This window comes from Ylistrum balloti, unplaced genomic scaffold (assembly GCF_031769215.1).
Source record: "Ylistrum balloti isolate Yb309-2 unplaced genomic scaffold, AGI_CSIRO_Ybal_v1 Utg370618, whole genome shotgun sequence".
NCBI classification, from domain to species: Eukaryota; Metazoa; Mollusca; class Bivalvia; order Pectinida; family Pectinidae; genus Ylistrum; species Ylistrum balloti.
In genome coordinates, this window is record NW_026782379.1 from 20,383 (window position 1) to 43,650 (window position 23,268).

A 23,268-nucleotide genomic window follows, 5' to 3' on the forward strand; every position below is an offset into this window, starting at 1 on the left:
TTATTGACATTTGAACATTTGTATTATCATTGATTTTAATTTCACTGCTTTCTGACATATTTAGACAAAAAACAAATAAATTTTTGTTAAGACTTAATTTTGTCATCAACTGATTTCAGACAAAATCACCACAGCTATTAAGATGTTAGGTTTAGAAATGCATATTAATGTGAGACAGTCAAAAGAGTGATATTCAAATCTTGTGTTTTCCTAAAACTGATTGTCATCAAGACTTTAACATTGACACAATACAACACAGTTCTAATAGTAAACACCTTTGTACACATTCCATGTTATGTATTAACCATATCTGGACACCTACAACAGAAACATGGAAATGCCTCCTACCTCTGTGACAGAGTATTTCCAGATCAGTGCTGTTTGAATCAACAGCATAACAAATATCATTATAGATACCTGGGAAATGTACCATTATCACGTTGAGAAGACATGCTGCAAATTTTCCAAAAACAGTTCATGGACACATCCCAATTAAGGACAAAAAGGGTGCATTAGGAAAACTTCAGGATTGGTGGAACAAAGATGTCAAAAATAGAAAGACATATTGGATCTTAATTTGAGCTTTTATTTCATTTGAGACTACATGAAATGAGTATTTAAAGTTTTTAATTTCACGAGCATTGACAAGTTTTATCTTGTATATGAAATAAAATCAAATTTGTTAAGATACTTCCTATCACATAGCTCAAACAAGTTACACTTTGATAGGTTTAAAACTTAAAATGTAAACAAAAAAATTGGAACGGAGGCTACCAATTGATATCTAACTGGCGCAGCTCATCAGAAGAAAATTTGTTATAAAATATGAATATTTGTAAATCAAAAGGAATCAGTAACCTTACCCAGATTTTAAAAACACAAATGAAAATGATGATATTGATAAGGCTGATATATGTTTAAAAGTCAGCTATAAATGTAAAAGAAATGTGTGATTCTTTGCTGAAAATATTTCAACTGTACACAAAAAAAAATTGAGGGTGACATGTTTGCTATTCGTGAAGTTGACACTAATTTTATTGAGAAGATTTTATCAAATTTAAATGTCAACTTAGCCAATGGGCTGGATAACTTTTGAAACACATCGCGGAAGCTTGGAAGTGTGTGAAACTCGATAGCCTACTTTTTATCAAAATTTTTCGAAAAACATATACCATGATGTAACTTTACCTTTCTTACCATGTTTTGTTTGACTATAGTTTAATTACAGACTTTCAATTTGGCTATAGACCTATACATTCGTGTTGAACTAAATTGATACAACAAACACTTAGTATGTTTTTCATTTCTACAGCGTAATCTTGTTTATAATAACCGGTTAAAGCAAACACTATGTCTATGTAGAATATACCTAGCAACTAAGCTCTTCAGAATTGGAATAACCATGAAGTCTTCCACAACCAATACTTTGCCTTCTCATAAAACAAATATCTTCAAATTGCCCAGGATCATGTATTGTTATTAGCATACATGTAAATATTGCATATTTTATGAAATAGACCCTTTCACCTCAATATACATACTGTGTCTTGACTATATAATTTATCAATTATAAGATGGAGAGTCACAATAGTATGTAATGCGGAGTCAAACAAGATATGGTTACCATGGTTTATGGGTTTGGTGTCGTAGACTTTTTAAATGCTGCCTTTATGTTTGCCTTTAGTAAAAGGATATTGAAGACCGTGTCGCCAATGGACGGAGAATTATGTGTAAACCTTGTAATGAAGATATAAGAGATGTTACTCTATTTTAAAATTCCTATTGCAGTGACGATATTAGAAGTTAGACCATGCGCAGCTACTGCATAAGCTTTGACCTTACGACATTTCATCAGCCTATGCAAACTATTTTTGCTATAGATATATACTGCAAGAAATGTAACTCCTAACTGCCATATTTTAGCAGACGACGTCTTAGCAGATGTCTAAATATGGGCATGCGAATATTTTTCTATGCTTTGAACCAATGTGTTAAAACAGTCAGCTATTGATCAGTTCACAACATCATCAGCAGTCGGCAAATTTAATTCCGCAAAAACAAATAGATTATTGACACAGATGTATGTTAATTTATTGTGCTCTGCGGGAGCTCTTCTCCCGTGAAAATTGGAAATCGATATGCCAGCCGATTCAATGTAATGAAAACGCTTTAGAACTGAGAACAAAGCCGCATCGCTCGTTTACAAACTCAGAATGGACCATGATTTCCTCCAAAACGAAAAAAATGGCGGCTTGCTGAATGTGGAGCGTCTTTTTGAAGACCATAATATTTTACGAAAAAAAGGCTACTATAAGGTAAAAATCTTGTTTAAAATGTAATCAGTAGTCTTTATATTCTTTATAATGTATTTACAATGGCTATATTAGTAATACGCGCTGCAGTTGTGATTGTAATCTGTAGCTAACAGATGCAGTCTGTTCCATTGTCTGTTGTCTCATCTTCATGGCCATACTCAATACATTACTCATGATAGTGTTTATTGTTGTCAAATGTGATATCTTAATCATATATATCGCTAACCATTGAAGGAGTCAATCTTTTATTTCTACGACCTGAAAGGACTTCATTATACTCTCGTAATTTTGGTATACTATACAGTAATTGTATTTCGAAAGAAAAAAAAACGAATATAAGATGAATAATAATGGTAATGCATGTGTTTATATTTCAAGACGCAAGAAACTTAATTTTGTGTCGTATGTTATATATGGGTAACTTACAAAAGCATTAGCTGAGAAGAATTTTTATTACGAGAAACAAAGCTATTAATCTTTGAACTAGAATATTAGATTGGAAATTAGTAGTTTGAATGATTTTTGACCACCTATCGATTTTTATCGATTAATCTGGAGTTGATGAATAACAGAACTCTGGCCCAGTAAGAAGAGTGAAGGAAATAAATCTCAAACGTTTTTTAATGCAATTAAAAACACACAAAACAAAATCACAGCTGAACACTTTACCTTACAATAATGGTTATTATGATCAATATCTGTTTGAATGCAACATTTGAAAGGCTTCTTAAGAATTAATTTCAAAGTAGGATCCCAAACTGGCCAAAAATATATCCCTGCGTCACTGTATGTTTTGCTTGGAATGAACAGTGACACAATGACAATGTAGACCAACCTGTAAAGCACCAAACAATTTAGAGACACATCCAGTGTATGAGATATATTGCACCACACCCTGTGGTATTCAGCAAACAGAAGAACAGTTAAAGGATTACTACTCTTTACAAGATAAAAAAACAACCTCATCACTTTAAAGAAAATTCCACTCCTTCTAAATTCTTCCAAATCGCTCTTGTTGCTCACATGGGAGCTTACAATCTGTTGTACTATAGGAGAAAACCCAAGTACCCGAGGAAAACCAAATGATGAGGCAGCTAAACCCCATATCTTTTCACACCACTCACAGAATTAAACCCAAGATGTTAAATGTTATGTGAAGCAGAAGTGCATTACCATTATAAGACCAGTCTAGTCTATGCCTAACATATAAAGTTTATTCCTAAGAATTACCTACCCAATTTTTTACTTTTGTTCCCCCAAATAAGTAAATAGAAAGCTTCTTCTTTTATTGGGCAGTATCCAATAGACACACTGCTAGGATCACAGGATTATGCACTTGATTTCAGGCATTTTCTTGTTTTTGTAAACATATCAACTAACATATAACAATCCACTGACAAATATTTATGATTAGCAGATAATGAATAATGAATTATAGAAGAAGTATCATTGTTTCAATATAGTTGACTGATGTAGTTTCGTGAGTTGTGCTTGCATTTTTTTTCAAAAACCTAGAAGAAATTGGAAAACAATGAAATCTAACCAAGTGGAACCAGTCTACAGTACCTTTTGTGTGATCACAAACAGATAGTTCAATTACAAACATAACATTATGTAACTGATGAATTAATAAAGACAATATTTTGACAAAACAAAAGGTGATATACTCACTGTTTCTGTTTTAACTATTCATCATTCACCTATATAATCTAGTTTTTTTTTTTTTTGATCTTCAGGTTTTTAGAACTGTCTGAATAGCTTGTTACAAGTACATATGATGGCACCCAAAAGGAAAAAGCCCCCAGGTTCTGGAGATAATCCAACCGATGAACGAGAGGAGTCACCTGGTCCATCAATGTTGCCAAACAAACGACGCAAGAAGTCCTTGCAGTATGACCCTGTAAGTCCAGAGATATTTACCATTGTCAGATAAGGGATTATATACTTTAACACATATTTCTGTTACACACAATTGTCTTCCTTTTTTAATTATACTCTAGGGATTGTTTTAAAACGTAATAAGTTCGCTTTATGTTCTAATTTTATTTGTACCACACAAAGGTAATTGTTTTTACATTTATTTCAATGAGAGCAGTTTTGTTGTCACTAGTCTTGCATGTTATATAATTCAGGCTATGTAATATGTATGGATATTTGCTTTCTTCTGTAGGTTGATATATGTCAGGAATTATATGACACGATCAGGAACTACAAAACAGATGATGGAAGATTGATCTGTGAGACTTTCATCAGGGCTCCAAAACGAAGGTCAGTGTCTCATGATTTCATGTCTATAGAGATGTTTTCTTGAAAGAGCAACAACATACTGATCCTTACAGTATTGTACTGATGTAGTATCATATATTTACTAATACTAACCGGCCACATTATTTAGGTAGAATAATTGAAAAAATGTTGTTGACCCTTGCTCGTTATTCACTTCATAAGGAAATCTGTTGATCTTGAAACCTTGGGACATACAATATCAGCATTGTTTGTATAAAAATTATGCTTACCTTATGATATTAAGTTGTAAACCTTTGTGAGCATACTGTTGGACACAGGAGCATGGGGATACAGATGCAGAAAAGATTTGATTTGAAGTGTGCATGAATGTCATAAATTCTAAACTGTTCTATCTTTAAATATTAATGATTGATAACGAGTGTTGTTTGATTTACAGAACAGCGGCTGATTACTATGATGTTGTAAGCACTCCCATAGATTTACTCAAAATCCAACAGAAACTGAAAATGGAAGAATATGAAGACATAGACCAGTTGTCTACAGATATTGAGCTTATGATCAACAATGCCAAGTCTTATTACAAGGTATTTATAGTACTGCACTTGCTGAAGAAAATCATCGTATTCATTTAGTCATATTTTATCTGCTTTGAAGTTTTTAATCAAAATGAGTGAATCTGAAAATCTCTAAGTTTTTCATTGGAATATTAATGATATCACAAACGTGGCTTTGAAATGAGAGCTGTTATCTTACATTGATAGCTAGTAAATATGTAACATATAACAGATCTTGTGAGTATGAAATATTGACCCCTGATATGTGAACATTTAAAATGGATGTAAATCGTGCAGTTATCAAAAGAGAGATGTAAGATAGTCAGAGTTTGAAAATTTCATTGAAATCATGAAAAAATATTTAGATATCAATATTGTGTATAAAATGCTGATTGGTATCAATTGATTAAACATGGTAAGATTTTCTAGAAGTTTGATGCATTTGTTCTTGTAATCCTGACATCTGCATTGAGACACTGTAATGTCTCTAACATTTTCAATCAAAATTAGAAATAAATCACAAAATATTTATTGAAATTCATGTAATTATGGTAATATATAATCTGGTGTTATCACATAACCAGTCTTCACTCATAATATTAATGAAAGTGAAAGTCACATGTTGCATACCCAGTATGATATGATCTTGGCAGTCCTTGTTGCATTTCTTAAGCTTGCTGTTATGCCATGAAAATTTGGTTGTTTATTTACCTAAAAATACTTGGAAACATTAAAATGAACTTTTAATTTCAGTTCTATTATATTTGACTGAGGCAGACAATTAAGGCCCAAAACTAAGTCAGATATTTATTAATGAAAATAAAATCCTGTTGTAATCCATGACATCCAAGCCTCTGTTTTTGTAACATAAAATCATGACAAAGTTACAAAAACATGTTGAATGATAGAATATATACCCTAATGATGATATCATGTGAGATTCACCTTAGGTTTTCATAAATGCATTTAAAAGTGGAAACTACACACTGATTAAGGGGAAGGTCAAATATGTTATATGTTGCTCCACTCTCTCTATAAATGAACTGCAAATAATATGTCAAGCACACTCATGCAAGGACATATATTTTATAAAGCTATGAATGAACGCATAGTTTCATCGAAGCTTTGTATGCTTATAGTGTTGGAACAGCATTTGAATAATGTGCTTAAAACATTAGAAAATAACAGTATTTCACTGCAAGCACAAAAAATGATAATGTTTTTCCTTTAACTATTCAAGGATTTAAATTGGCACACAGAGGTTAGGTATATATAGGCTCTCAAGTTGACTTGTGCTATTTTAATATTTATATACTTTACCTATCAATGGTTGATGTAACTTATTGGGAACAATGATATTTAGTTGGATGATGTTTTATATAAGTACAAACATGAAAAGCTTTAACATGCAATGATTGTTCTGATTTTTGTTCTCTTTGGTTGCCAGTATGGGCATTTTTAGTACTGTATGGTTCTGATGTAGAAAGAAGACTTATCAAATTAAAAATCAAACCTGTAGATATAAACTAGATCAACATCAGATGGTTCTATATAAAACAAGTGATCAGGAGAGTTGCTTGGGTTGTATTCTCCAAAATATTTAATTGGTTACTTATTCATTTAAGTCTGTTGTATCTGGTCAAACAAGACCAAATCACCTCTACAGAATGTACCAAGTGTTAAAGATATTACTGTCTTTCTTTGCAGAAAGATTCTCAAGAATACAAAGATGCTTGTGATATGTGGGAATTATTTAATGAGACTCGGAGTGAAGTGATATCTGAGGCATTCGGAGAACTTGTCCCAGGGGATCGGCGAGCAGGTCGTGCCCTTGCCACAGACAGTGATGATTTAGAGGATGACAAGGTGAGACTATTTGCTATGATGGGTATCATCAGACACATGCTTTAATTGCATGGTAAGAAATACATGTACTACCATCTGTTCTTATTCTTTAAACATGATGGTACCAAGATAAAAGTCTTCATAAGATATTCAGATGATTGTAAAGCTAGTGATAGAAACTTGTCCAAAAGTAATAATTGATTATTAAATCTGTTTTGTCTATTATTTTTGTTCATTTGTTGTTATATCAAGTAACAAATTCCACGAGTAATATATTCTGTCACATGATGAAATACATTTCTCAAGATGTGTCCTGAGACTCCTTAAACTCTACTTAGGCTTAGAAGGAACTTAGAAGGAGTTTATAGGATTGGCAATATGAGATATTTTAGAGATATGGTTGTGTTAGTGTATGTTAAGCAATACATGTGATCTGAGTGTATATTAAGTACTCCTCTTTTCTGTTACAGGAAAGCTCCAACGACAGCAGCTTGTTACCAGTGGAGCCTGACACTCCCGAAGATCTGGAAAGCCTCTTTTCATCTGTAATGATGGCTCGTGATGGAGAAAGGGAGATAAGTCCAGCCTTCCACTTACTACCCTCCAAGTCTGTGAGTGCTTGTATGATTCCTGTATAGAGAGGCAGGGAGTGTGAATGACTTTAATTTGATTAGAATTGACAATATTTGCCACTGTTCCTCTTCATAACCTATTCGTAAGGTCAAGATATTGACTTAGTTCTCAAATTTGCAAGTTTAAATAATTGTAAAGACCTGGGTGATTTCCACCTATTGACTGAATAGTTTGATTTTTTTTTAATTCCCAAAATATAGAATTCAAATGAAAGGCAACAAAATAAAGTAAAAATGCTGATATGAAAGGAAAGTTATTGTAGAGGAACAGTATATGTATGTAATCTGATGAAAATATGACTCCTTGTAGTGTGTAGTAATCAGAATGCTTGTCATTTCTTTATATGCTTCCTTGCTTCTGTATGTTCAGTTTAGTGGCAGAAAGGTAGTAATTTCCACCAAAAACCTTGTGCATATTGCTGTTAACCTCGTGCTGATCACTAAGTTCCTGATCAACCTGTGGTGTGTCAACATCTTCTATTAGTGTTGTGTTGAATAGTTCTGTTAGTAGTTAATTGTTTTTATGAAAGTTTTTATAATCATACAGTTTGAGACTATATTTTATCTGATTTCCATTTCCTAGCAAATAAGATATCATATTCAGTTGGTGTTGTTAACCCACTCAGTCCACTCCAAATAGAGGTACAAAACAACCCAAGATAGTCCTTGAAACTGGAGGCAGATTAAAGCAAATTTCAGTCTTATTTTTTTCATTAATTGATTTGCCCACTGAAAGACTGTCATAATGAAAGTAAAACCTGTTAGAATTATTTGAAGATGAATATGCTCGGACTTCTGAGGTTAACAGCAGGTTTTTGTACGCAAGGTACATTTACACTCTCATCTCAAAAATATAAAATATTTCCATACTTATCTACATAAGGAATTTTGCTTTTTATTTGTTTATTGTTTAGTACAACTTTTCATTTGAAGGATGTATTTGGTAAACAAATGCTTGTTCAGTCAAAAGAAAATGCTAATGGAAAAATGTTTATGAAAATCATAATTTGTTATTAACAGTTATTGGAAAGAAATCTATTGAGAGTTTAAATGAGATAGAGTCAGCCTTTTCACTATTGTATCATTATATTATTATTTCTTTTTATTTGGATTTGTATAGACAGAAAATTGTTTTCAGTTTAAATAAAATGCATGCTAATAAAAGAGAGACTTTTACAGTGGAGCCAGTGTGTAATCTATAAATATGACTCAGAATGGTCAAATGTTATCCTGTCCAGCACACTAATACCAAACAATGAATGCATTGTGTTTTATTCACATCAAATACTTCCCATTCACCTAACAGTCAGTCATGGTCAGGATACAGTCAATCTTGGTCAGCATTGTGTTGGATTTTTTTTTTTTTTTTTTTGCAATATCATTTCATTTAAAATCTCATACTCATGGCAGGATATTTTAAGTGTTTTCCAAATTGTGTTGTAATAAGGATTTCTTTCCAGTTCAAACACTTCACTATGGATACAAGTGTTGCTTATCTTCAGACTGAAGCTTAAACCTTACTAGTTTCATGCATTTGCTTTGCATATCATAGTTTTCACATCACCTGCTAGAGACAAATAAGAGTTGACAAATCTACAATGTCAACATGGTCCTATTCCCATGTTCTATATCAAACATATCAAAACATATCAAAATCTATATCAAAAACGAGTTTGTGACCTTAGTAACTGTTAAAATTTTTTCACAGTACCTGTTAATTCTTTAATCAGTGATGGAAGGCCCTTGCAAAAATTAGCTCTGATGATGATTCAAGTTTAACTTCCTGATATTTCAAGACAGTATCCACAAATGTTGTGAGATACTTTAGCTTTGCTTCATGGAAAATTAAACAATTACTATATTCAGTATAGGGTGAAATAAAGAAAGATTAGAAATGATTTTTTTGAAAGAAAAAAAAAAGTAGAGAAAAGAAAAAAGAAACAACAAAAAGTAGTTTTAACAAAGCCCATTTTCATTTATCTGCAGAAATACCCTGAGTATTACAAGATAATTAAACAGCCTATTGACATGAAGATAATTGGTCAGCGCTTACAAGCAGGAGCTTACACAACTCTGGATGACCTGGAAAAAGATTTTCTATTGATGGTCAAAAACGCCAAAACCTTCAACGAGCCTAAATCCCTTATCTACAAGGTGTGTTTACAAGAAAATGAGCATTAAATTCCTTTTCAAATTCTTTGAAACACTGTTTTCCAACTGTTCTTCGGATATGGTCCTAGTATAATTTATACTTCTGGTATGCCTATCCATAACTCCAAAGATTTATATGTATAGTACTTCCATTTTAATGAAGGCATTGGCAGTATCAAATGACTTTTTGGTGATTGCTGGAACACGTTTTTAGTCAGAAATATTACAAAAGTTTAGTTGAAATATGACTGTCTTCAAACTTTTTATTTTGGTTTTGTCTTTCCTTTTATTTTGTATTTGTGGATATGCACGTGTCCAGCTCAGGCATGATCTGTTTTATTTGGAAAATTTTCCAGCCTATAGTTTTGAACATTCAGCCTTTTTTGCTTGCAGTGTGTAAAGTATATGATTAACTTGTATTTTACTTAATTCATAAATATGAAATCATGCTATGCAAGTGCTATATTCAGTTATGACAAGAGGTTTTTAACTATAAGTTTGTATTTTTCATAATGGGATAACTGCCATGGGAAGTCATGGAGTCCCATTTTGGTTCACTCATTAATTTAGCCATAATAATTGGTGATTATCAAATATGATTTGGTCAACTTTAATTGACAATGAGACATAAGGCAAGATTTGAATCAGTGATTTTTTCTATCCAATTGAATATACGATCAAGATTGTTTGCAGAACAACATTATTTATCATATCATTGTTCAGATTTATCAGGACTTTAACAAGATCTTATAGGTTCTGTGGACCATTGTAAAGTTACAATGTCATTTAATTTTTTTTTCAATTAAATTTAAAGCAAATTGTTTGACCTTGCCTTATTTGGTAATAGGATGCACAGACATTGAAGAAGGTGGTACAGACACGGAAGATGGATATACACAATAAAGTAGCCCCTAAACCAGGGGAGAGAGCAAGGTAAACCATCCTTTCAACTGGCCCTTAACATTTTTTTTTTCATAAGACGAATACAGCTTGTTTGGCCTGTTTTCAGTATAGACAGATTATTCAAGCTTTACTCCTAAAAATGTGAAATTTAACAATTACTCAGGAGGATACATCTCAGTATTTTCTAAAGTAGGGCCAAATGTGGACATAAGAAAATGCTGAGTTATTTCTATAATCCCTGTAAAACATCCTAACAAAACTAAGCTGTTATTTCTAGAGTTTGTGATTCACTCAAAGGAACAAACAGAATCGACTCGAAAGAACAAACAGAATTTTTGAGCCTGAAAAGTATCTAGAAACGAAAAGGAGATGGATGTGTGTTTAAAGTTGGTTAATCACTTTTTATACATGGATTTAAAAGAAAGAAGAGGATGGTAGTTCCTGATAGAAGCCTTGGTTATCTGGTTAATTTTGTTTCAATGTTACTTGGGATATTTGTCAACATTATACCCACTTCTATTTAGTACACTGATGTGAAGGGCTCTTTGTAGATACATGTATACCAGCTTTGGGCCTTCATTTTTGAAATGTCACTAAGTTGAAGCCCTAAAGTGTAAGAACAAAGTTTAAAAAAAACACATACTGAATACAATGAACAAAAAGGTGTTTCATGCTATTGGTTAATTAACACTGGTTCTTGTCACAGTCGATCCCGGGACAAGTGTAGCTGGTCTTCCTACTGTGCCAATCTGCCATACCCTGTTGAGGAGACATTTGAACCTCCTGTTTCCCAGGACTCCAACATGAGCATGGACTACGATGATGATTCTGGAACTGAAACTGTGGTGTCAGAGTTAGAGGAAGGTGACCCCTACTGGGCCTTACTCAATTACATCAAAGGCTTTAAGGGTCCTTCTGGGACTCCCCTGTGTGAACCCTTCCTTAAACTCCCCAGTAAAAGGTATGTCTTTTCATCACAGATTAAAGTACAGATAAAAGATAAATATTTATAATGAAGGTCAGTGATCAGATTCAGTGGTTGAAGTTGAACATGTTATGGCTGTATTATATACAAAACATTACTTTCAACACAAGTTATTTATTATAACATATTCCTGTAAACGAAGGTTTTAGGGTCAGTGTTATTGAAGTCAAACATCTACTTGATCCCAGGACTCCAAAATGTATCACTTCTTTCCATGGTTCAGTTTACTGCTTTTCAGCAAATTATTAAATTTCATGGGTGTTACTTCTATATACAACCCGAAGTCCTGAGTAGAATAGTTGTTTTACTAGAGCAGGCCTCATTGATTCTATAGCCATTGAAAATTGTTTTTGGTATATAAATAAAAAAGGAAAAATTGTATTTTAATAAAATCTTTACATGTATCATACAAATTGCTTTATATTCTAACATTTTGAGAGTTAAAGAAACATTCTTGTTGATATCCTTTCCAGGTTTTACCCAGACTATTATGAGGAAATTAAGAAGCCAATGTCACTGTCAAATGTTCGCAAGAAGCTGAAGGTACAAATCTTTTTTAAACATCCTACATTTCATTACTCTTTTTCTACCTCTTTTACTTGTGTACAATTGATAAGCCCACACATATATAATGTTAACCAATGTTCTCTAATTATCCTGTAATGATGCACCCCATGACTTTGAGAATAAATCCCACTCATTCCCCCTATATTTGTAATATTCTTCATTTGAGCTTGGTTTTTGCAAGGACATGAAATAATGTTCAACAAATCCAGAATCACATTGTCATGATTGTGCATTTATGTTTCAGTACAAACAGTACAGAAGTTTAGATAAACTGACTGCAGATATCAATCTTGTCTTTGAGAATGCCAAACAGTACAATGCTGACGAGTCCAAAATATACCAAGTAAGTAAGCGTAAAACTGAGTACTACACTCCAATATTAGGTTGTAAGACAAAACTTACACATTCATATACATGTGTATGAGACAGATTTCCTTATATTTTGATTCTCTGTTAAATATTTATATATTTATAAATATCTTAAATTCAAATTTGCACCATCTTCAATGACACTGTAAATAAGGGGATGAGGCAGATAGTGTTTTCTATATCCATCCTGTCATGTTGTTTCACATCCTAAATCAGTGTCTAATGTCATTACTGTTAGAAAATGGTTATAGAAATATATCAAACAGTGCTACAAATTTGCACAGGTCAAAGAGCAATCAGCATTTACGTACTTTGATGAATTTTTCAAATGTTTGTATTCATCACAACATTTGCTGTATTATTCTGCATTATTAGCATACTAACTTGAAATTAATCTGGACTGATGCTTTCTCTTACAGGATGCTGTCACCCTGCAGCAGGTGATGTGGGATCGGAAACATGAACTGGAGCGTGGTGACTCTAAGGTATTTGTATGTCAGGTATTGTGGCATGCATAGCTGTGCTTGCTGATGCTTCCCCAAAGTTAGCTGCATCTCTGTTGTATTTTATGTTGTAATAACTTCTCAAGAGGAGAGGGGAAGAGAAATGTTAGAATATGTTTTTTACAGGAAGTATTTGGATGTTGTTCGGTTGATACTGATAGTTTATGGACTCACAGAAAACAGATTTTCTTCTATCCTACACTTTTATATAAGCAATATTGTCTTATTTTTGTTGTTGTTAGCAGGATTGTCAGCTATATGAATCTGTCTGTGAATCAGTTTTGTTGGAATGGGTAAGGAATGCTGTTGTATGAAAACATTTTATGTTTTAAGAACTGGACCAGATTAAGGAATTCCTAAGTCGATATTGGATATAGTGTCTGATGTGAAAATGTAATTAACCAGACCATGAAGGGTTTGTAAGGAGAGAGATGTCTCTAATGTTGAGATGAGGGAGTTATTGATAATACTGTGGCAATACGACTGTAATTGTGTCTGTATAAATGTTGATAAAGGGTTTCTCTGGTGTTATAATATTTGCGGGAACTTACAAGATTATGGAGGTGAGGATCTAATTACACAGGCAAATCATAATCTGAAAATAAGGATATAACCTGTTACATTGAATATTAATTTCAATTCATTAAAAATAGATTTTCCTTTTGTCCAGCTGTAAGGAATAGCTAGAGAGGTTATTTACATATCAGAACATTCATTACAAATAAGAAGACCAATGCACTTTCATTTCTCACCTAAAATATTGATAAATGAAAATTATTACCTGTTCTATCCATGCAATAAAGACAGGAAGTCAAGAGAAGATATCTAACCTAAAACAGTGATGTGTTTGGTTTATCAACTTATTTCTCATTACATTTATAAAGCATTTGTAAGCATCTGTATGGAGCTGTAATAGATATTGGTTTGCTTCTTACTGGACATGGCCGTGCTAGTTGGTGACAGCTATCGTTTATAGGTGTTATAGAATGTTAACAGACCTTACACTAACAAAATCACCTAAGATTAGATTAAACTAGGTTCACTGATAATGGGGTTATTAGACTATGCATGATACTATTTTATGGAATGTTGTATATGGAGATTTCATCAATATAGCTCAGTTGTTGTAATAACTCCTGTTTAATGTGTGCTTTGACAATATTAAGTGGAGAGAAAGTTATCATAAAATATTTACTATGCATGTGGCTAGGATACAACTAAACTCATCTTTTCAAAATGGATTACAATGTTTTTAATTGGTGGACATAAATAATCAAAGGCTCTATGTGAGATGAAAGCAGTTGCTGCAGTAACAAGAGAAAATAATGGAAGGCTTGTGACAATATTTTGGCTTATATAGGGGGGTGGGGGAAAGGAAAAGCATTTATTGCATGTTAGTATATTCTTCATATGAGTTTGTCACATTTTTGTTGATTTATGCATTATAAGTCCAATATTCAAAGGGATAGAAAATACACATCAGAACTGTCTGTGTTGGTGTTCATCACTGGTTGGTTTACATCTCACTCTTGTCTGTTTACATTGTTTTTATTTTCAAAGATTTTAAAATTATCACAATGTATGTTTTATATCTGAACAAGTTTCCTATTTGAACTGATTCATACTTGGTCCAGCATCCTACTACTTACCTGGGTAAATGTTGGTGTTATCAGTTATCTGATAATACCTGTCTGTGAGATGTAGTAGATTAAAACCAATGTCTCATTGAATTAGTAATGATTCTGTTGTCAGACCTGCAGATAATGATTACAAAGGATGATCATTCTGTTTGCATGGGAGCAAGAGGAGGATGGACACTATATTCTATTTACACTTTTGGTTTTGTGATTCAAATAAGCTGACTTCACTAGACTCCAAAATAGAAGATTGTTTTGTCGTGATTGGACAAAAAAACACTACCAGTTCTAAAGGGTTGACATAAAAATTATTATGGTTGTGTTTTACATATAGATGTTGTGACTAACAGGCATGAATCAAGTGTACTGACATCTGTATCAACAGCAAGATTAAAAATGATAAAATCCAATGAATATTTTATAATGAGGTCCAGTCAGCCCAACCATATTCCAGAGGAGAAGCAAAAATAATAATAAAAATGAAATGCAACAAATATGACATTCTGGAGAAAAAAGCTTCAACCTTATGTTTGATATAAAATGATTTAAGCAAAATGGGTTTACCTTAATGGCAAAAATGAGAATACTTCAGTCACGAAGAAAATTCTTTTAACGAATCTATGAACTTATTTACAGTTGTTTTCTTGGAACTGGATATCACATTAGCTTCAGCAAGATACTGATACATACACTGTATTAGCATGATTAAAAGTTGTTATCCAGCATTTTTGGAAGGTAGGACTAAGAAGTTTGTAAATGAAACTTCAGAATTATCACACAAATTTAAGCACTATGACTGAACTAGAACAAATCACTCAAAAAAAAAAAACAAAAAAATTTACCTAGTACCCATATTTTGCTATTTTGCTGTCGAAAAAATCTATGAGTTACATCAGTGACCATTAAGTAACCCCCTATAACAGATGTAGAATGTTTAGTTGTTTGTACTGCTGTTGTTCTGTACCCCTCTGTATGTTCTAACCAGCAAGGCTTCCTCTTAATGTTGTCATTCTAATAGCTCAATGTCAGAGAATGTACAAAGTAAAGCTGTGTACTTGGTATCAAACTTACCCTGGTTTGATTCTGTGTACTTTTGATTTTATTCAGTTTTATTATGTAGCATTTTACCTTTTTCACAACATTTATTTGTTCGAAAAAGTGCCAAAAATGATCACTATATTGAATTGAAAGTTTTTACTGCTAAAAATGATTACATGTAAATGGAATAAAAGCAATATTTGTTTCCGTTTTTTTCACAAAGAAAGTTTGCTATTTATTTAAAGTAATTATTTTCTTCAGACATTTTGAACATCAGTTCATCATAGACAATATAAAGCAATACTGGATTTTTAACACAGCTAATGCAGTCTATACATTATACTTATATAAAGTCTGCTGTTACAGTTCTATACTGTGTGATGTTTCTAGAATAAAAATCATCGTTAGTTAACATATCTGTACATTCTGTGGTTGCACAACAGGACGTTTTCATGGAGGAACTTTCTTCTCAATCTGATTTCCCCTCCAGTGTGGTGAGTACACATCTACTGATGATGTCATTGATTTCTGCCCTTACTTACCTCACACATCCTTCTATACAACTCAGAAATTTGAAGTGGGTCCATCGCACCTGCATGCAAATGAATGGTAATGAAGGAAATATGTTGGTGATACACAAAAAGGTGGTTTCCAGTTCAAATTGTCATTATCTGTTACAAAGGATTCAATGTTAGAAAGGAAATGACTTCCCGGTACAGGGCACATGTTGTTAGCAGTATAAATTTGGATACCCACATTTAGCTTTGTGTAAAGGCACGTTTTTTTTTATAATCTACATTAGCACTATGTTTTTATGTTACACAAAAGATATATAAAGCTTTTTGTAAGTTGCAAGGTTGTGGTGCTGTGTGCATGCATTATGTTTTCAAAAATGCAGATAGGGGAAGATTAGGAGCAAATGATGTCATCCTGTAGACTCATGTCCTTGATAAAAGAGAAGCTATATACAGGATTACTCGAGCACTGCAGTACAGAAGTGGAAAACACTACACCTGTTTGTATTGATATACAAGGCAATATTTGTACGATATTCTCCAAGTCTGATACAGATATAACTTGAAAAGTGTCTAAAGCTCATCAAAACAAGTTATTGAATATATTGGCCAATATATATTTGTTTATGTGGAACTCAACAAATAAATATAGTGTTGTATTCAGAGATTTTTTACTTCTGATTTTTTGGAGTTAATGTTTGGGATTAAAGTATGGAATGATTGGTCTTACTACAAATCATCTTGGGGGTGGGGGAAATACTGATAGAGAACAGCTTTATTGTTAGAGTATAATTTTGATAGTTTAGATATATTTTGTACATTTATTTGTATTTTTATAATATTAACTGTAAGGTTTCCTTGTTTAAATATTAAATGCCATTTAAGATACATGTTTTATATGATGGAATATTGTGGTATGGTATAACTCATTGCACAATTATTGACTATGGTAAATATAAATCATTTAAGTTGTTGTGACCCCAACTAATGGTCTTTTCTCTTAAACCATGATGATTGAGCATGGACATCTAAGATAAATGTCTATATTATAGCTGTATATGTTGTACATAAGAGAATTATAAGACAGTTGTCTGAGTTTTTATCATGTCATGTACCCAAGGTTATACCTTAGGTCAAGGTCATGCAGTATGGGCATTTGAAATGGTAGAGGTCTGATTCTTTTAGGTCTAGGTCTACAAGTTACAGCTCTGTTGTTTATTACTGCCGGACGAGTTGCAGGGTAGAAATAGGCTGGATCTTGGGGTTTTTTGGCAACATTGACCAAAAGATTTTTAAGTTTCAATTACATGCTGGATGCAGGAAGGGAAAAAATTCACATTATATCACAGAACAATGTATAGGAGGAAGACATGTTGATATATTTGAATCAATAAATCTTAAAACTGGTGTTTGTTGGAGATGGTCTATCCAAAGGAATTTAATAGGTTAGAAAAATATAATCATGTGAAATTTTACATGTACATGTCCTTTCAATGTTTCACTTTTCTCTAGTATTGATCACTAAGTAAAGTATCTGTCATCAGCGCTCTTGGTGGTCTTTGTCAGCTCTGAATTTGGTTTGTTGTTGACAATGTTACTATTGGAAACTTTTGTAAAATAATGAATGACTGGTTATATTTGAAGGACCCATAATGTAAACATCCTTCTTGTGTATATGTATAAAAAATACACAGTTCATAACTATCAGTATTCACACATATATGGACCAACAGTATGTGTGTATAATATAGCACTGGTGTTGGTACTGTTGTGATTGCCAAGCATGACAAAGGGAAACCAATAATATTATATCAATGAGTAACAGTGTAATCATCTTCAAAATTCCAGGGGTTTTGATATATTTAAGATCTCTGCACCCTGTAACATGCCATAGCAAAATCAAAGCCACACAGGAAGTGATTTGGTGAGTTCTGGAACAGGTTTCATGTGGAAAAAAAACTGATCAAGTGATCATAACCCCTGGAATTTTGAGGATACAATGTTGGAATATTTATTTGTCATATATGGATGAGTTTATGAAACAGTGCGATCATTGTCGATTGGAACATAGCATCATTTCAGATAAGCTATCGATTCAGTCGAAAATAAACCAATATCTATGCATGTATCACATCTTATCTTAATTGTTTCATATCATGTCTCTGCTTAGGATTCTGGAAGTGAAGGGAATATTTTCACCAACAAAAACATACAAATTCTGTAATCATTTCTTCCTTTTCTAAAGTATTCCAAAATGTAATTTTTGCTTTATTGCAAAGAAGCTATAAGTAATTAGATTATACAAAGATTGTTTTGGAACAGTTCAAATGACAAAAGAAAATCTGGTTGAAATTATCAGGCCTTCAAAAAAATGTTACGTACATGTCTAGACTGATATGATTCCATCATCTTGTCTTTGACAGCCTTTACTGTGTAAGGTATACTCTGAGTACACCACTGATATATCATACAGGATTTCTAGGACCTATTGTATTTCATTAATGAGAATAGAAAGAAAGATTTCAATTTCTGTGAGATTTCGAGAAAATATGGAGCTGGAAACACATTCTGTACCTGTCAAAAAATAAAACTTAATGATATTTACTATTTTGAAATGCCATGGAATTTCAATTTATAAATATCATGCTTGGATTTGTTTCGGTTTGCACTTGACAGTTGGATTTTATCCCTCACCCTCCCTCCCCTTGGCACCCCCTACAATATATATGTATAAAAGAGGTTCCTAATAAAATGAAGTTCATTAGATTTGACAACATTGAGATTGAATAAACCATTGTCTAATAAAGTACATTAACCAGATATATAGAAGTTGAACATGTCATGATTTACCTATATGTAATGATTTTAGAAGTCTGGTCATAGCCTCGACTCAATGGATGATGACAGTCACAAGTCCCGGCACCGTCGTAGTGGATCTGGAGCTCCCGACAGTGATAAGAAACGTGCAAAACGGGCAACACCTGAGGATATGATGAGACGTAGACTTTGGACCATCTATAAGACGGTCCATGACTATACAGTAAGTGTTTTATATCTATTTCAAAACATGCTGAAATAACTAATCTTGTGTTGTCTGTGACAAAATCATGAGACATTAAGAGATTTGGTTTTAGTTCTGTCATTCAAATGTGAAAATGTATCTTTGATCCTGTTTTAATAATCATTCGAAACACTCAAGATAAGCAATTTTATTTAACTATTCTGAAGAATTTTTCATGTCAATGTCAATGTTTTGATTTCAATTATCTATATCTGTGTGACAGGATCCTGAGGGCAGACCTCTAAGGATGATCTTTATGGAGCTTCCATCAAAGCGTGACTACCCTGATTATTATCAGGTTATTCTCCAGCCCATAGACATGGTTACTATAGAGGCCAAAATCAAGGGTGAAAAGGTAGGCATTCTTATATAATGATACCACAGCTGTTTTTGGGGGTTTTTTTTTTTGAAGAAATTTCCCTATTGAATAATAGATATTAGTTATTTACCATATAAAAGAAAAATGGGGGCAAGTTTTCATAAATATTTAATTCCTTATTAGGTACTGTGGTAAAAGTGGAGATAAACTTCTGGACAAAATTTAATCTAAGTATGTGCAAGCCGTTTGGCCATGTAAATCTCTTCCACACGTATGAATTTGTGACCTATTACATACATGTCAAAGTACACAATAGATACTCAAAAGTACATTGATTGTTAAAAAATACCCCCATTTGTACAATTTGTCTACTGAAATTTTGAAATTACTCCCTTTTGAAAATAACTGACGACAGTAACTGTAAAACATTTGTTATACAAATGATCAAGCTTGTAAAGCACTTTGATTTTGTTTTCACAGTACTACAGTGAGAATGAGCTGATTGTAGACTTTGAGTTAATGTTTAACAATGCACGTCACTACAATGAGGAGGAATCCCAGGTATATAAGGATGCCAACACACTGGAGAAGTTAGTTAAAAACAAGTGGAGGAACATGCTGCAGACAATGGAAGCTCGCAAGGCTCTCAGCAGGAAGTACGTGCAGATGTACCGACAGTGAGTCTTGTAAAGGCTGTATAAGGTTCAGTAGATAGGAATATCACAGCCGCCCCTATAGCCATAGAAAATCATTAACAACAATATTAACTGCATTCTGAGCGAATCAGCCAGATTGGAAATTTCATCTGCTTATGATCACATATCCTTAGAATTCATTTGATTATCACATATCTAAGTGTAAAAGAAAAAGATGTTTTTGTCTAGTTTTTTTTTTTTGTTTTTAACATAAAGAATTTTCTTGGTGATGTGATCCATTGGTGATGTGATCCATTGGTGATGTGATCCATTGTGATGTGATCCATTGGTGATGTGATCCATTGTGATGTGATCCATTGTGATGTGATCCATGTGATCCATTGTGATGTGATGCAAAGCATATGTTTTTCCATCTGATGCTTTTCTTGCTTGATTATACTGCATTTTGGGATATGATATTAAGATTGTATCAGATTGTCTGTTATCTAATTGTCATTGATTTTTAAATGTTTGGTATTAATCTGACTTGTCTTACTCTTTTCTATGTGTCTGGATATACAGGTAAGTAATATGTTCTTCCTTTAGATGGACAAAGGGAAAACATGTGGGGATATGTTCAGGATCACAATTTATAGTTATAACATAGATCTTTTTCTTAGTCTACAGTTGCCATTCAAATTAAAGGAAAACCCTTAACAAGTCTTTATTTGTTCAATTATCAAATTTTTTACTCAAACTCCTATTACAAATATAAAACACATAAAACTTCACAACTACGGAAAGTCCTGTTAAAATGACCTGATTTATAGAATTTACTTTTAAAAAGTTTTATATTAAATTGAAGATAATTTGAATTCAAAGGTCTTGCAAATAACATTTAATTATTTGGATAAGAAACCATAAAAAAAATTCTGTGAAATAAGATACCACAATTAGATCACAAAAAACATAGATGATGGCATAGATGTTGTGTTACTAGATTATATATATATACACGTTAACATATTGTTGTAAAATGCTACATATCCTTCTGAAGTCATCAGTTTCAACCCTTATCTGAGTCAATATTTCTCTAGTTATCACATTTGTTGTGACTTTAGTGTGAAGACAAATGTGTGTGAAAAGTCGACGAGGTAAGCAGCGCTTTGTTGGTATATATGTAGTAGAGAGCAACTCAGAAGGACAGAGATTAGGAGGATACGCAGCCCTGTTCTATATTGTGTTACCATAGTGAATAAAATTTTCATTCCTCCATCATTACACATACAATATCTAAGCCCAATTTCTTTCTAGTCATATAAACATACTTTTAGAATTTGTATTAAAATAAAAGGATTTTTTGTCCACTGATTGGTATGGGAAGCTCGAATACACTTACAGAAATAGACAAAAGACAAGAGAAATAAAAACCTGATATTGGTGATGGTAGAGATTTGGCTAGAATGTTGTGTGTACAATATGATAGTGTTACACTGTTTTACAGTGTTTCGCTCCACTGATCGAGTCCCTATCACTGCCGTATCCCCTCCAGCAAGTCTCCCTTTGTCACTTATTCCCTCATTTCCTCACCTTGTTATGTGGGATACGGCAAACCAAGATGAAAGTAAGTCTGACCCGTTTACAGGGACATCTGTTAGCTGTTCTATTGACTAGGACAGACTGGGACATCAGTTACATGTTCTGTTGACTAGGACAGATTGGGACATCAATTACATGTTCTGTTGACTAGGACATTCTGGGACATCAATTACATGTTCTGGTGACTAGGACATTCTGGGACATCAATTACATGTTCTGTTGACTAGGATAGACTGGGACATCAGTTACATGTTCTGGTGACTAGGACATTCTGGGACATCAATTACATGTTCTGTTGACTCGGACAGACTGGGATATCAATTACATGTTCTGTTGACTAGGACAGACTGGGACATCAATTACATGTTCTATTGACTAGGACAGACTGGGACATCAATTACATGTTCTGTTGACTAGGACATTCTGGGACATCAATTACATGTTCTGGTGACTAGGACATTCTGGGACATCAGTTACATGTTCTGTTGACTAGGGCAGACTGGGACATTAATTACATGTTCTGTTGACTAGGACAGACTGGGACATCAATTACATGTTCTGTTGACTAGGACAGACTGGGACATCAATTACATGTTCTGTTGACTATGACATACTGGGACATCAATTACATGTTCTGTTGACTAGGGCATTCTGGGACATCAATTACATGTTCTATTGACTAGGACAGACTGGGACATCTAGGACAGACTGGGACATCAATTACATGTTCTGTTGACTAGGACATTCTGGGACATCAGTTACATGTTCTGTTGACTAGGGCATTTGTTAGACTTACTTTTATCTTTCATTGTTGTATGTGTTGTGTCTATGAAATATGAATTACTCGTATATTGTTCAAAGCCTTCAGTTAGATTAGCTTATATGTATTCTTTGGTTGTTATTTATTCTAATCCCTAGTTACAACAAACTTTTCTCTGTAAGATTATGTAGTTATTTATTATTTGTATTTCTTTATTATAGCAGCACTAGAAGTTTGTCCTTCTTGTGCATACATTTTATATCACTTATTAGAGCTCTATGAAGGCTTTGAGCAGTTGAGTACAGAAGTTTCCTGATGTCAACAAAAAATAAGGACATATCTATTTAGTAATTGTAGAATATGTAGAGAATGATTATCTTAAATGACTAGAAGTCTATCAAGCTGATACATAACCATTTTATATATTGTTAATGAAGTGAAGTACACATAAACTGTTAATGTTGTAATTTTCAAGGGTTAAGATTTTCATGGTTTATATTCAGTGTACTGTAAAATCAATCGTTTTCCTGGAAGATTTATTTTCTTTTGATTTCATGGGTACTCCTTATCCACAAATTGATATTTCCACCAGCTTTTAAGAGAAATGTTGTGCTTTATATATCATGAAATCAA

At 33.0% G+C, this 23,268-nt stretch overlaps 1 protein-coding gene across 15 annotated transcripts in view; it reads left to right on the forward strand.

Moving 5' to 3' along the window:
• The first annotated feature begins 2,260 nt into the window (after window positions 1-2,260).
• The window catches only part of LOC132557048 (protein polybromo-1-like), a 53,945-nt gene continuing 32,937 nt past the window's right edge, over window positions 2,261-23,268 (forward strand). For 12 of the 15 annotated variants that reach the window (XM_060221513.1, XM_060221523.1, XM_060221514.1 and 9 more), the window contains exons 1-17: window positions 2,261-2,315; window positions 4,052-4,215; window positions 4,486-4,583; window positions 4,999-5,146; window positions 6,824-6,982; window positions 7,432-7,572; window positions 9,580-9,747; window positions 10,592-10,677; window positions 11,354-11,608; window positions 12,106-12,175; window positions 12,444-12,542; window positions 12,988-13,053; window positions 16,190-16,240; window positions 19,131-19,301; window positions 19,546-19,677; window positions 20,122-20,297; window positions 21,398-21,430. In XM_060221513.1, coding sequence (XP_060077496.1) covers window positions 4,090-4,215; window positions 4,486-4,583; window positions 4,999-5,146; window positions 6,824-6,982; window positions 7,432-7,572; window positions 9,580-9,747; window positions 10,592-10,677; window positions 11,354-11,608; window positions 12,106-12,175; window positions 12,444-12,542; window positions 12,988-13,053; window positions 16,190-16,240; window positions 19,131-19,301; window positions 19,546-19,677; window positions 20,122-20,297; window positions 21,398-21,430 — 1,979 coding nt within the window. In that variant the 5' untranslated portion in view covers window positions 2,261-2,315; window positions 4,052-4,089. Of the gene's footprint in view, window positions 2,316-4,051; window positions 4,216-4,485; window positions 4,584-4,998; window positions 5,147-6,823; window positions 6,983-7,431; window positions 7,573-9,579; window positions 9,748-10,591; window positions 10,678-11,353; window positions 11,609-12,105; window positions 12,176-12,443; window positions 12,543-12,987; window positions 13,054-16,189; window positions 16,241-19,130; window positions 19,302-19,545; window positions 19,678-20,121; window positions 20,319-21,397; window positions 21,431-23,268 lie in introns of all 15 variants that reach the window. The other 3 variants (XM_060221516.1, XM_060221522.1, XM_060221528.1) reach the window with 3 other exon arrangements.